We start from the raw sequence: 14,543 nt of genomic DNA on the forward strand, positions 1-14,543 counted from the left end.
CTGAGTTGATGGGGTGTGTTGGATAAAATGGGGATATTATGGTAATTGGGAGAGGTGTGTGTATGAGAAAATTTAATTATGGGAAGGGTGTGAGGGTGTGAAATGAGTAAAAGTAGGAAAATGGTGTGCAAAAAGAAATTTTAGGGTGTGCAAATAGCAGCACTCATTTCTTATTGAGTGCTGCTATTTGCACACCATTTTTTTTTTTTATGCACACCATTTTTCTCTTTTTTTCTCCTACACACCCCACGCACTCATCTCTAATTCAAAACCTCTCAACACACACCTAACCCATTACCAAAATACCCTTATTTCATTACACACCCACACACCCCATCTTTCTCTTTCTCACTTTCTCTCTTTCCCTTTCTCTCTTTCTCTGTCAACACACCCGCGCAGCACCACCTTCTGCACCACCCTGCTCGCAGCACCACCACCAGGCGCAGCACCACCACTGGACCTTCCTCGCGCGCAACACCACCTTCCTCGCACCACCACCGCTCGCAGCACCACCTTCTGCACCTTTCTCTCTCTCCTCCCTGCTGCTCTGCCTGACAGCTCGACAACTCTGCCTAGCTCCTTCTGCACCTTTCTCTCTCTCTCTCTCCTTCGGGCCGACAGCTCTGCCCAGCTCGCACGACCACGCAGCAGTGCCAGCCAAGAGGATGAGCTTCGCAGGCCGTTCAGCAGTCATCCGCCGAAACCGGCGGGTTCGTTCGGCAGCCATCCGTCGAAACCGGTGGGTTCGATCGGCAGTCATCTGCCGAAGCCGTTAGTTTCGTTCGGTGGCTGTCTACCGAACCAACCGCAGCGATAGAGAAAGGGAGGGAAGAGAGGAGAGAGGGAAGGAGAGAGAGAGAGAGAGAGAGAGAGAGAGAGAGAGAGAGAGAGGAGCCGAGGAGGGGCTGCCGGGCTGGTTGTGGTGGCTGTTTTGGGGGTGCTGTGGTGATGGTGCATGCGGAGAGAGAGGAAGATAGTGGTTAGTGGTGGCGCGCGGTGGTGGTGCTGGGAAGGAAGGTGGTGCTGTGTGCGATGGTGGTGCGAGGAATGTGGTGATCGGGCGAGTGGAAAAGAGAAAGGGAGGAGCCGAGGAGGGGCTTCCGGGCTTGGAAAGAAAAAAAAAAAAAAACAGAGGAAGGGGTCTGAACGATAGGAAAAAAAAAAAAAAAGAGGGAAACAGGGAGGGGAGGGGCTGTATAGTCTTTTTTGTTTGTTTGTTTTTTTTTTTTTTTAATAGGGGTGTGCAAAAAGAAAAAAAAAAAAAAAAAAAAAAAGGTGTGCAAATAGCAGCACTCTTCTTATTTTACCCAACACCATTATGTCATATGTTAAAATGACCATTGAGGACATTTCATTTAAAAAAAAAACAAAACTGAATCTTCTTTCCATACCAACATTTCATCTCTTCATCTTTTCTTCCTCCCCGCAGCACCACCTTCCCACAGACCACCCTCCCCATCATTTCGTTTCTAGAACCCACCCTCTCCCTCGCGACTCCACCTTGCCGGCCACCAGTCATGGCCAAGCCAGCTCCCCGCCCCACCCAGTTCCATCCCTCCCAGCCCCGACAGACACCACCTCCCACTCCCCCCTTCACCCCCATTCACTCCCCCCTTCACCCCCTTTCACCCACCCCCACCTTACCGACCAATCACCCACAGGCGCAAAACAAGCTCGGAAAAAAAAATTCAGATGACCTGTTCGACAGACAACCACCGAACATCCAAGAAACGTTCGGCAAGTACTCGCCGAACAATCATGTTAAATTCAGCAGATGACTGCCGAACGAAACTACCAGTTTCGGCACTGCCGAACAATGCTGTTCTATTCGGCGGTTGACTCCCGAACTAAGATACGATTTTCGGTGGATGACTACTGAACCAAACTACTATTTTCAGCAGACCAGTGCTGAACCGATGTGAGCTGCGCGCTGGTGGTCGCCGCGAAGGAAGATGGCACAACGGATCTACATGGGGTGGCTGGTTTCACGCACACATGCATGAGGTGGCTAGTTTCGGAGCGAGGGGTGCCTGGTTTCGCGCATGGGGTAGTTTCCGGAGCTGGACAAAGACAGAGAAAGGGAGAGTGGAGAGAGGGAAGGAGAGGGAGGGGGGAGGGAAAGGAAGGGAGAGAGAGAGAGAGAGAGAGAGAGAGAGAGAGAGAGAGGGGTGGTCGCTGGAAGGGCAGGGAGAGGGGGGGTGCTCGCCGGAGCTGGACAGAGACAAAAAGGGAGAGAGGAGAAAGGGAAGGAGAGAAAGAGAGAGGGAAAGGAGGGAGGAAGGTGGTGCGGTCAAGTCTTTTAAATGAATTCACGGTTTCTATTACTTATAAAAAAATTTAGGCCTAAGATTTTTAGGGATATAACTATTCTCCAAGACAGGGCACCAATTTTTCTAAATTGAATTCATAGATCAAGCACTAATGTTTCATCATTTTAAGCAAATTCATGGTTTATCTTGAATCTAAATCGCTTCACACTTTTTTTAGTACTTTAAGGAACTGTATGTTCTAGTTGTTTTGCCTCTTATCATATTTTATGCTCCATACATTTCATAGAAGAGACCAAAAGATCATTTCTACCTTGCATTTGGGTAAAGGGTTTCATCGAAATAAAAATAATTTTTGTTCAATATGAAAATAGCACAATTATTATTTTTCGGGATCGATCTGGTTTTGGATAGCCTTGTTAGAATTTGATATCCTTGGACTTTCCTAACCTTGAAAAAAGTGTTTGAGTTCCCTTTGATCTATGACAAGTTGAATTATATTCAATAGTTTCATTTCCCTGTTGCAGTGAAGGCCATCTGCAGAATCAATTGGTGGTTGCTCTTGTAGTCGGAAGATAGTGTGGTTGCAGAAAGGTTGTTTGGTTCCAATGTTGTACTTAAGACGTCTTGGCCTGAATAAGGGTCCATATCACTATGGGGTTAAGTACTTTTCCCATTTCATGTGTGAATTCTATAAGTTTTATGCTTTCTCTTATGATCTAAGGAAGTCATTACTTTTAGTTTGACTTATGCAGACAATACGAAATAAAGCTTAAATTTGGAGCAATGTTACTGCAGTTTTCTTTTGCTTAACTTACGATTTAAGTGTTTCATAGTTTATTACTATATGCTCTCCAAAAACTAAAAATGAACTGTCCTAATTAGTTAATTTCAATTTCAATTTTAAATCTTAGTGGGCCTAAAATTGTTTGTTTGTATACTTTGAATATGTAAGTGAGACTATGATTGTTATTATCAGTAACAATATGTAAGTAAGGACTATAATTGTTACTTCTTATCAGTAACAATATATAAGTGGAGAATGTGATTGTTACAATATGCAAGTGAGGCTATGATTGTTACTGTTTATCAGTAACAATATGTAAGTGGGGACTATGATTGTTACTGTTTGTCAGTAATAATATGTAGAGCAAATTACAATTTAGTACCTCAACTTTACATGTTATTTCAACTTAGTACCCCAACTTTGAAAACTTGCAAAAAAGTACCTCAACTTTCATTTTGTGTCAAAATAGTACCTCCGTTAGTTTTTCAGTCAAATAAACCGTTATCTGTTGACGTGGCAGGGGTATTTTCGTCTTTTTTCTCAAATTTAAAAATAATAATATTTTAAAAACTTTTAAATAAAAAAATTTCTTAAAATTTTTTTAAAAAATAATTAAAATACAAAAATTTCTTAAAATAAAAATATTTCTTAAATTAAAAACTTTTCCCCTTCCCCCTTCCCCAGCCATGCCCCACGCAGAACCTCAACCCTCCCTGCCCCCACCCCACCCCCTCGCCCCCCAACCTCAGCCACCAATCCCCTCCCCTTCCCGCCCCTAGGCCCCACCCAGCCCCTCCCCCACCCATTTCGTCCCCCCACCCTCCCCCTTCTCCCTGCCCGACCCTCTCCCCCACCCCCAGCCCCTCCCCTCCCCTTCCCTCCCCGCCCCGCCCCGCCCCGCCCCGCCCCGCCCCAGCCATCCCCTCCCCTTCCCGCCCCCACTTAGCCCTCCCCCAGCCATCCCCTCCCCGACCCACCCCCTCATACAGCCCCCACCCCTTCCCTGACCCACCCCCTTCATACAACCCCGACCCACCCTCCCCTCCCCCCCGCCCAGCCAAGCCCCACCCACCCAGTGCTGCCCTGCCCAGCCCTGCCACTCCCCAGACCAACTCTTCCCACCCCTCCCCCTCCTCTAGCCCCGACCCCACCTCACCACTCTACCCAGATTTATACCCTCACCCCCCCAATCTAGCCCCCTCACCCCCCATTACCCAACCTCGACCATCCCTGCCTATCTCCCCCCACTTTTTTTATTTTTTTATTTTTTTTAAGTTTTATAATTTTTGTAAGAAATTTTTTTATTCAAAATTTTTTTAAAATATTATTATTTTTTAAATTTGGAGAAAAAGACAAAAATATTCCTGCTATATCAGCATATAACGATTTATTTCACAGAAAAAGTAACGGAGGTACTATTTTGACACAAAATGAAAGTTGAGGTACTTTTTTGCAAGTTTTCAAAATTGAGGTACTAAATTGTAATTTGCTCTAATATGTAAGTGAAGTTATGATTTGTATAAGTTGTTGTCTTATTTCAAGGTTTTTTTGCGTAAAAAATTAAAAACAGCCACTGTTTGACAGTGGTAATAAATAATAATTACCATTGTTGGGGTTTTTTTTTTTAATGTAGAAAAGAAAAAAAATGTTGTTTCTGGGTTTTTTTGCACAATGAATAGTGGCAATTCTCCAGATATGGGAATAAAAAAACTCACGTTAAAAAAAATTCACTGTGGCGCACTATTAGTTACTGTAGCACTACGCTGTTAAAAAGTAGGCCGCTACAGCCATGCGGGCCGGATGAACAATGTATTTTAAAAAATGGACTTAAAAAAAACACCCTTGTTTCTCATTAAAAAAAATAAACTATAAATATTCTGAATAATAAGCATGCTAATGAATGAAACTATGAGACTCCTAATTAACAAAAAAAAAAAAAAAGAAGAAGAAATGAGACTCATTAAATCAATAAATCCCCTAAAAATATGTAGGAACGTATGTCGGTGCATGGGCTCCATTTACCTAGCTAGTTGGTATACAGAGGGCCTAATTGCAATGGTCTGAAATGTCCCAACGGGCATGAATTATACATACATGCAAATTTGATTATACAATTGCGAAATGCAAGCAAATTTCTACTACAACAATCTATCTGCTCTGTCTAGAAACCACAATTAGGCATCACTTGCTACTTTCGAATATTATCATCTTTCACCATACAGCATATGCCGATGGACCCAGGCAATGCTCCCAATAGCCACACGCACTAACTAAATTTAAGCACAATTGTAGCTCAGGAGCATGGATCACCATTACAGCAGCTCCATCAGTGATTGCATGTCTACGTATTATAAGCCATCTTGGATTTCTGTCACTATTTGTTCCTGTAGCTGCACTGAGATTAGGAAAAAAAAAAAGCATAAAGACATCATCTAATTTTCTAACCACTCTTACTTTTCTTCCTTACTGTAAATTTCCTGAAGTTTATCTTGCTAAATGCAACTGAAAAAAAGATCAGATAATTGCTGATTCAATATATTTTTAATGAATCTCATGATGGCATTTGTGACAAAATGCAACTTGCAAAAATCAATTCACGATTCGCATGGAACTAACAGTAAATGAGTCTGGACTAGTGGTTCTCTGGTTCTCACGGTCATTATTTGGTTTCAAATCATAGAACATGTTCCTGTTTAATAAATCGGTAAGATGGCCTCAAATCTACTGAATAAGACAATTCACAGGTCTAACTACATAAGTAATGATAGCCAAAGGGAAAAGGATACAAAAAGGTAAAAACAAAAAAGGACATGAAGACAATACCAATGAATATTATTTTAAGTTAAAAACTAATCGAGAGGTCTGTACAAAGATGAGATGCCAATAAATAGAGAAAAAAAATTAAAGATAGAAAGGAAAGCTGTAAAATTTGGAAATTAAGAACCTAATCCAAAAGTCAAATTACGTACACATGCCAACCAAACTGACTACGTAAGACATATCAGTCAAATATATTATTTAATAAAAACATATATATATATACATATATTATACAATGAATATATTGCGACCATCACATACTTGGAAAAGAAAACAGGACAGAGACTTCACACTAATATATGCCCCGAGTACGCTCAGATTTTAAATTGCAACATTAAAGCATTACCAGATAAAAATTTGCAACTTCAAGCTCCATTGATATTAATATATATATATATATGTATATGTATGAGCTTTCCATTAAAAGAACCTAAACTGAGAAATGGTTATAGCAACATCCACATATATATGGTGCACTTTTCTTAGCCACAATATAACTTTAATTAACCCATAAATTTTCTTAGAAGAGATATGTTTTTGTTTGTGTAACTTGTACAGAAAGGGCGTGTCATTGTCTACTTCATTTGGCAAATATTAGGGTTAGGTTTAGGTGGTTAACTCTTTAATATTGTTTCCCTTGGTATTGTGTATTTATAAAAAAATCCACACTTAAATGTATGTATGCCTAAGGTTTGTGGACACAAACAGGACTCTCATGCGTTGAATGGAGAAGCTACAATTTCATAGAGCTCCACAAGCTATATGGACTCTCAGTGTCAAAAAATAAATCTTGACTCAAGAGCATACCAATATATATGTGCATTTTTGGAACTACTACATTTATTGAATATAAAATATATTTGTTAGAGTAGTTTGTTTGAAAAAGGAAGAATCATAAGTATCAGAATAATTATGATATTAACAATTATTAAATGTTTAGCACCTCCTTATATGGCCGTATTAAAGTCCCAAATAGTTAGAAACCTTGATTGACTCCTGCCATCAACCCTAGAGCTTTCGGTGTATGGATCGTTTGCTAACACCATATACTAGCACCAATTCTTTTATCTATTTATTTTAAAGTAGTAGAATGAATTTTTTTTGACAATGTTGCTAATTTACCACTATTCCTAAAATCTTAAGATGTTAGGATGTGGATCAACAATTGTTATATATTTTAACTCTCCCCCTCACGTGTGGGTCTCTCTCCATCATTAGAACCCAACATGTAGGATTAAACTTATATTGGGAGAATGCAATTGTAGAGATTTGAAATCAGGATCTCTTGCTCTAATACCATGATAATGTTTTTTCTACGACCTTGGCTGCAATTATGTTTCCCATTATTCCCGCCTCGATTGCTATTACTATAGTTAGTCTGACGAGATCTCGAAGGACCAATATACTGCTGAGCTAGGAGAGAAATCGGTGGAGACTTAGTGGGAGTAGAATTTTGCACATCAAACAAGAGAAGGCGAGATCTTGAAAGGAGGGCAAAGTAAGACAAAGGAGGGAAATGCAAGGTGGCACTGTGGCAGTGACAATCATCTTATAACGAGGGCCTAGAATAATAGACTGCACCAACTCATAGTTGGGAACCTGCTGACCAATGGCTGCAAAGGAATCAACCAAAGACTTGGCATATGATAAATACTGAGCAATCATCCAAATATCCCTAGAGAGATACAGATGGCTAGGCCAATGATCATTTGGTCTAGTGGCACCCAGTCTCCCCTTTGTGGGAGGTCCTGAGTTCAAATCGTATGGACGACAGTTGTTGATTAATCAAAAATACAGATGGCTAGAACGAAGCTGGGAGGCATTGGCAATAGAATGTTGAGAGAAGTGAGCCTGCAGAGTCTCCCACATAGAATGATATGTGGTCAGACCAACAAGTCCCAAAATTGGCTCAGACAGAAAAAAAGAACTGCTATGGATGGAAAAAACTTAACTGCTGGAGGGGATGACTTGACCAACAGAAATGGCTTCATTTGAGAAATCCAAAGAAAATAGTTCATGTCTGTTAATTTCAGTCACCAAATTAGTGGTGTGAGGGGGGATGAAAATGGCAAACCAATGCCCAAGGAACTTGTAGCAATGGTGGTGTCTGAACTCATAGAGGTGGATGAGAGTTGGCTTTTTGGTGAGGCATTTTTGTTATTTAATTTGTAAATGATAGGGAAGGAAATAAATAGAAAGAAAAATAAATGTGCAGAAAGTATAGAGGGCAAACTCAAATGCCACGTGAAAATAGAGAATCAGAGAAGAGGAACGGGCCTGCAACAATTTATGAAAATAGAACAGTGACAGAGCAGCAACACGATGTTTCCTGAAGAGAATGGAGGCTGGAACAAGAAACCAGCCAGCAGCTCCAGAAAAAAGAAAAAAAAATTAAAAAAAGAAACTCTAACAGATAAGGACTCCTCGGCACAAAGGAGGAGGAGCGGCGAAATTGTAGGGATTGAACTTCTCAACGCAGGACAGGGAGAGGTGTAGGGCAGACACTTTAACACCAGAACAAGGAGAGGCGTAGGGCAGAGGCACCTCAACACTAGTGGCAGCGCTAGATCACTTTCAAAAATAAAAAATAAAAAAAAATTTCAGAAGTGAACGTTACATGATGACGCTTTGATAAAGTTTGTTGGTTACCACTATTCCCAAAAGCTTAAGCTATTTGGATGTGGGCACACAATTACTTTTATATTCTAACTCTCTCCCACACATGTGGGTCTCTCTCCACCATTAGAGCCCAACCTGTGGAGCTCAACTTATATTGGACGGATGCAATTGCAATGATTCGAACTCAGGATCACCTGTTCTGAGAAAGTTGGTTATTAACCACTATTCCTAAAATATTAGCTATTAGGATGTGGGCCAAGAATTGTTTTATACTGACACTTTTTAAGTATTCCAAATGAATGTGGTGGCTTTAACCGTCTGACACAGAAGCTTTTCTATTCTACAAAGAATTAGCGTATGCACATGCATACAATTTGAAGATCGCAAACATTTGAATAAGTATATAATGATAGTAATATTCAACAATAAAATGCTGTAATCTAGAAGTGTAGACGACTATTGAATTCTGAAATAAAAAAGAATAGCATATAGTTAAAATTGCATCAATGTAATTACTAATTACATTTTCAATTTAAATGCAACTTAAGCTACTAAACAAGGAAACCTATGAAGCATGGATACTCCAAAATTTCCAAGAATGGAGTACCCGATACCGATACTCCCTCGACAAGTAAAGGATACTCCAAATCTGTATCCAATTGACTTTTTGTTAAGTTTGACTTCTAGATGCAGCATGAATATGGATTCGCCAGGGATACAAGAGATATTATTTTGTAAGTTTATAGAAAACTGGGATCTGAAAATAATTTTAAAATGTCTGGCATTGTTTGTTTTGAAGGGACTTGAGTGGTATTTTAAAAGATTAAGAGCAAATATGAAAACAAAACAAAGGATAAATAAGAAAAAAGAAGGTAGCTGTTATTTATTGTCATATCCTTACCGTATATGTATCCTAGTTTTTGAAGACTTGTCGTATCAAATTGCATATCTTGTATTCGTATCCGTGGGACATAGGCAACTACAAGGGCAGCCTCATGGGCTCGGCCATTAATTGTCCTCGTTGGAGAGTTTTGGGAACTAAAAAGACACACGTGTCACATCAGCAATCATATCCAGGACAAATTCGACTATTAACTTTTCAACTCATAACCCATTCAAGATTAATTGCACTAACCAATCAAAATGAATGGATTTTCAACAATCAAATACAATCAGTTTAGAGAGAACTCCTAGTTCTGAACACTGCATGTAGTTATAGTTAATGAAATTTCAATGGATTCTGACCACTGAAAAAGCAGGGAAAGCTCATGCAACAGTTAGGAGTGGACTTAACATTCAAGAAGGCTGCAATGTGGAACAGCTCATGGAAGCGTATGGAAAAAAGAGCTTGTTATGGCATTTCTCTTAATAGTTGTATTTTTAACCCCTAATTTTATTAAAGAGTTGGAATTTTATTCAGAGCAGTTTTTATAGGGATTTACATTGAGAGTTCACAAGAAAATGGAATTATCCAATTCAAATCACATTTCCAAGGGCTGTCTAGTGACTTCTGCAACTCTAATTTTCACTTAGTTTAATAGAAAACAAAAACATTGAACAAGCATACAGATACCAATGTAAACCTCAAAGCTGCAAATTTTATTGTACTTTTGTTATTAGCTTGTCCAAAAGAGATAATTAAAGCCTTAACTTCCTTGCTAGAACTCGCATCCATCAATTCAAACAACCAAATTGATAAAATTGGGAACCCAACTTAAATAGATACGAAATAAACAACCAATCAATTTTGAAAGAAAAGAGCCAAAGTACTCACTCTAAATGCTGAGGCTATCTCTGTTGCGAAAGCTCCTGATCTATGGACTCAAATTCTTTAAGATTGAGAACTACATTTTGGACTTTCTTGGATAGCTGGTCATTATACTCTTCAACAATTTTCATAAATGCCGTTAGCTGTTCTTGATAAGTTGAGCACAACCGTTTCTTATTCCGAAGCTCTGCAGTTAATTCTTGAATTTTCTTATCCTTCTCATCCTGTGGAAGAAAATACAAAACACAAAAGACGTGACTTAGATCACACTTGATGCTTGATAAACAAAGCATCCATTCAATATTCAATAGGATCAATATGTCAACAAGGGAAATCTCTACTTGTTATCATCACTTAACGAATAGAAACGTACATAATTACAAACATGGATATGTTTATATGCATAACCAGTACATGTATCTCCAAATATAGACATACGTGTATGCACACATTAGTGTTGTATGTGTGTTTGAATCAAACATTTCATGTTCAGTTCCACAATCTAAGAAGTGCATTTGAAGCAAATAGGATGACTATGCACAGAGCTTGAAGGAAATCAAGAACGTATCATAGGGGGAAAAAATACTTAAAATCAATTGTTTACAAACGAATACAAATGTATATCTTATGTAACCACGATATCTCCAAAATCAGAACTAAGATCCCAAATGCTTAACCAATTCATGTTTTCAATTCTGTCCATTTTCCGAAACAAAGGATATAAAAAATTTGAGTTTCTTTGAGGCCTAATAAGGTGTCTTCCTACCTTGTAGAGTCTGTGCAGCATGTGTAATAACCTAGAATGAGTATACGTTGACATTAGCATAGTTCTCGAGCTCCAACACTCCTATAAGGGTCTGAGGCAATCAAAATTCTCCCCAAAATTTTTGGAAGCAGTCTACCATCTGCAGTACTGAATACTGATTCCACAATAAGGACACGAAAATTTTCCACATGGGCCATTTTATTAATAGAAAAATACTGAAAACTCCCACACGGAACCTTTTTTGGCAAAACAATCTCAGCCATTTGAAATTTTTTTGTCAGTGTGCACGAAACAAATTTTGCACAATCCTTCCTGCTTTAAGTGAAGCACTTGTTTCTTTTTTTTTTTTTTTTTTTTTTTTTTGGTGTCATTGACCGGAAGTTATGTCACTCACTAAATTTACTGCAACTAACAAAATTGGTAAATTTTTTTATATGGCGCATGTGATTGGTTTTTCTTAGACTTTGTGTGTATTAATTTCTTGTATTAGTGTATTCCTTTTCCATAATGCCATAAAAAGACATGTATAAATGATTTTTGGATGTAATTAACAACTTGTAACTGAGCGACAATAAGAGTTACAATGATAACTGAGCAACAGTTACAATTGATGGGAACTTAAAATAGGACCAGAATGAATACTTTGCTATGTGTTGTTCTTTTTTGTACATGTGATCTTCATTTTGTCCTTTTATGTAACTGACCCTTTTATCAAATCATCTATTCCTAATAAGTTTCTTTACTTTTGAATTTATTTGAAAGGAATGTTTATACCAGACAAGGTAAAAAAACATAAAGCAGGAGCAATTCCGAATATAAACAATAAATAAATAAAAAGGAAGAAAGCCAGACTAAAGCATGTTCTTTGCATAGAAAGTAGAATAGGGGAAAAGAACAGGAAGACATTACGCAAAGGACTCATTAGACTACCACAATAGTGAAGCTCATAATTTTCACCACATTAGTTGTTACCGTGTTGGACAACTTTACCAAGTGGAGATGCATTCCAAGGATGTAGATGATAACACCAATAAAAAGGAAAATTTGCAAATCTAATTTGGGAGCATTCTACCATCTATACAGCATATTCATCGACTTGTCTTCAAAGGTAATACCAATATGGTCCCTGTCCTGAAATGTATTTTACCAACAACAATGTGTTATATAAACTGCCAGTAGGGTTGCCTGAACAAAATTTCACTTTTCAATAACCTCTTGACGAAACAGAATCCTAAATTGGCTTTCCCAGTATCAGTAAGGATAATTTCACCAATATTTTATTCTATTCAAAATTTAAAAGGGGCTGTTAACAGTACCTAGCTATGAATATGCTTTAAGAAAGTTATAATTACATAAGAGAAATTAGCTTTTTATTTCCCACAAACTCTTGGTACTTCTCAAAGTTTGCTGTGGATTCTAATTAGTCTTCCTAAAAAGCATGCAGAATTCGACTTTAAGAGCCACATAGCAAACAATATCATAAACCCAATAAGGAGTACACATATATTTTTCTTTTTCTGAAAGAACACTTTGGATACAATGCAAGAATTGTTTCAAAAATGAAAGTATAAGTCAAAATAACATATTACACTTAAAATGTACATCATCTGGGAAATTAATATTCCCCACACACTGAAAGTTTAATTATTTGTAGGAGTTGGTGAATATTTCTAAATATCAGAAAAGTACTCACCATTGTTTGACGAGCTTCACGTGGGGACACCACAAGTGGATGATTATGATCTTTTATGAATTTTGTAATCACCCATTTACCAGATTTATCATACTTTACATGAATCATTGCCTTACAACCTTCCCTTGTACTCGCTCGTGGCTTTCGAACAGGCCCAAATTTACCTCGAATACTAACACAATGGCCTTCCTTATTACACCCAAGTCGACGGGCAAGAATCCTGCCATCTCTTTCTGATCGACGACATGACATCACACGCATGACAAAGCCAACTTTTCGTGCATACTCATCATAAAATATCTTGGCAGCATCTTCAGATTCAAATTCCATACCCTCATACGGTTCTAAAATGGCATCTCCTTCATACGCAACTGGTTCCTGTGCAGCAGAACTCTCTACTGCTCTAGCCCCCACATCTGAATCCACTGCCACACATTTTCTGTTATTTATCCTCTAAACCCAGCAAATCATAATCAATAGGTTGTTCGATAGAAGAATAAAGACACTATCTTTTGTGTTGGTAAACAAAAAAAAGGCAATTTGATGAAATGGGTACAAAAAAAACCAACTCTTACCCAACTAACAACAAAAAGCTTCGTTTCTTACTTACTTTATCAAACAGGTGGTGAGCAACATAGAAATACATACTCATAAGTCAAATATCCTGCATCATCCCACATTAAAGCTAACTCATCTAGTCACTGTAAACTAACTTACATCCATAAACAGAAACACTAGCAGCTAAAGCAATAAAAGAACTACAGATTTACACATTTGACAGTGAACAAGCAGCAGCCACTAATTTTCTTCAATCCCAGAACGAAAAACACATAATTATGAAAAAAAAAATACGACAGGAAAGCCAAAACGAACAAAATTATCAAAATTCAATTTGCCCCAGATTCAGTCCTTAGGTATGAACTTGCATGATTGGCATAGCAAAAAAACTGACCATTAGAGGACCAAAAGAAATGGAGGATTTCAATAAGAGAGAGCAAGAATAGGTATTCTTCCATATGGGTTAATAGGAACGGTGCACTTACTTGATTCGAGCAGAGCTAAGTAGATCTTCGTTTTCGGGTGAAGATTGAAAATTTTGTTGGCTCGTAAAAGCTTCAAAATATGATTTTGCTTTTCTTTTTTCCGGAAAATAGACCACGTAATAATTTTTTTCTTCTCTCCTAAATCTAAAACCCTCTCTTTTAATATAAAAAGAGGTTCTTGGATTTCAACCCAATAGTGTAGACTGTGTAGTTGACTTTAGATTTAAACCCATGCTTTTTTTTTTTTTTTTATTCTTTTGATTTAGGCACATTTTTTTATTTTGCATACCTATTTTTGCCTTAGGCTTATTAGCACTTTTGCTCCCTAACTTTTAGATTTTTTCTCACTTTGCCCACTCATATTTATTTGTATCATATAACCCTCTAAATTTTTATGTCGTGTTCCACATTGCCCAATGTCGTTAACTCTGTCTTAACTTTCGTTTCAAATGATGACGTGGCGAGGTAATATCGTCTTTTCAGCCATAAAATATAGTTAAAATTATATTTAAATTAATATAATAATAAAACTTAAAATTAGAATAATATTTTAAATATAAAATCTTAAGATAATTAAATATAAATTAAAAAAAACCAATGCCCTCCCCCCACCCACTGCATATGCCAACCAAACCCTTCCAGCACACCCTTCCCCACCCAGCCCATCCCCTTCCTTTCCAACACAGCCCCAGCCCCCGATCCACCTCTCCCCCCACCCCAGCCCCTCTCATTCTCTCTCCCTATCTTTCTTTTTTTCTATATTTCCCTCTCCTACCTATC

At 38.2% G+C, this 14,543-nt stretch overlaps 1 protein-coding gene across 4 annotated transcripts; it reads right to left on the minus strand.

Moving 5' to 3' along the window:
- Positions 1-4,991: 4,991 nt before the first annotated feature.
- On the minus strand, positions 4,992-13,938 carry LOC147293152 (protein FAR1-RELATED SEQUENCE 5-like). 4 transcript variants are annotated; one of them, XR_015120373.1, is made up of 5 exons: positions 13,764-13,938; positions 12,721-13,145; positions 10,268-10,485; positions 9,395-9,531; positions 4,992-5,449 (listed from the first exon to the last, which is right to left on the minus strand). XR_015120373.1 is itself a non-coding variant. In XM_086232088.1 (5 exons), coding segments are annotated over exons 2-4 (630 nt in total). In that variant the 5' UTR covers positions 13,332-13,384; positions 13,764-13,938; the 3' UTR covers positions 4,992-5,449; positions 10,268-10,281. The 4 variants fall into 4 exon arrangements, 3 of the variants coding, with proteins under 3 accessions (XP_086088214.1, XP_086088213.1, XP_086088215.1); XM_086232088.1 differs by lacking the exon at positions 9,395-9,531 and adding an exon at positions 13,331-13,384; XM_086232087.1 differs by lacking the exon at positions 9,395-9,531.
- Between the last annotated feature and the right edge of the window lie 605 nt (positions 13,939-14,543).

This window comes from Dryas octopetala, chromosome 2 (genome assembly GCF_963921425.1).
Source record: "Dryas octopetala chromosome 2, drDryOcto1.1, whole genome shotgun sequence".
NCBI classification, from domain to species: Eukaryota; Viridiplantae; Streptophyta; class Magnoliopsida; order Rosales; family Rosaceae; genus Dryas; species Dryas octopetala.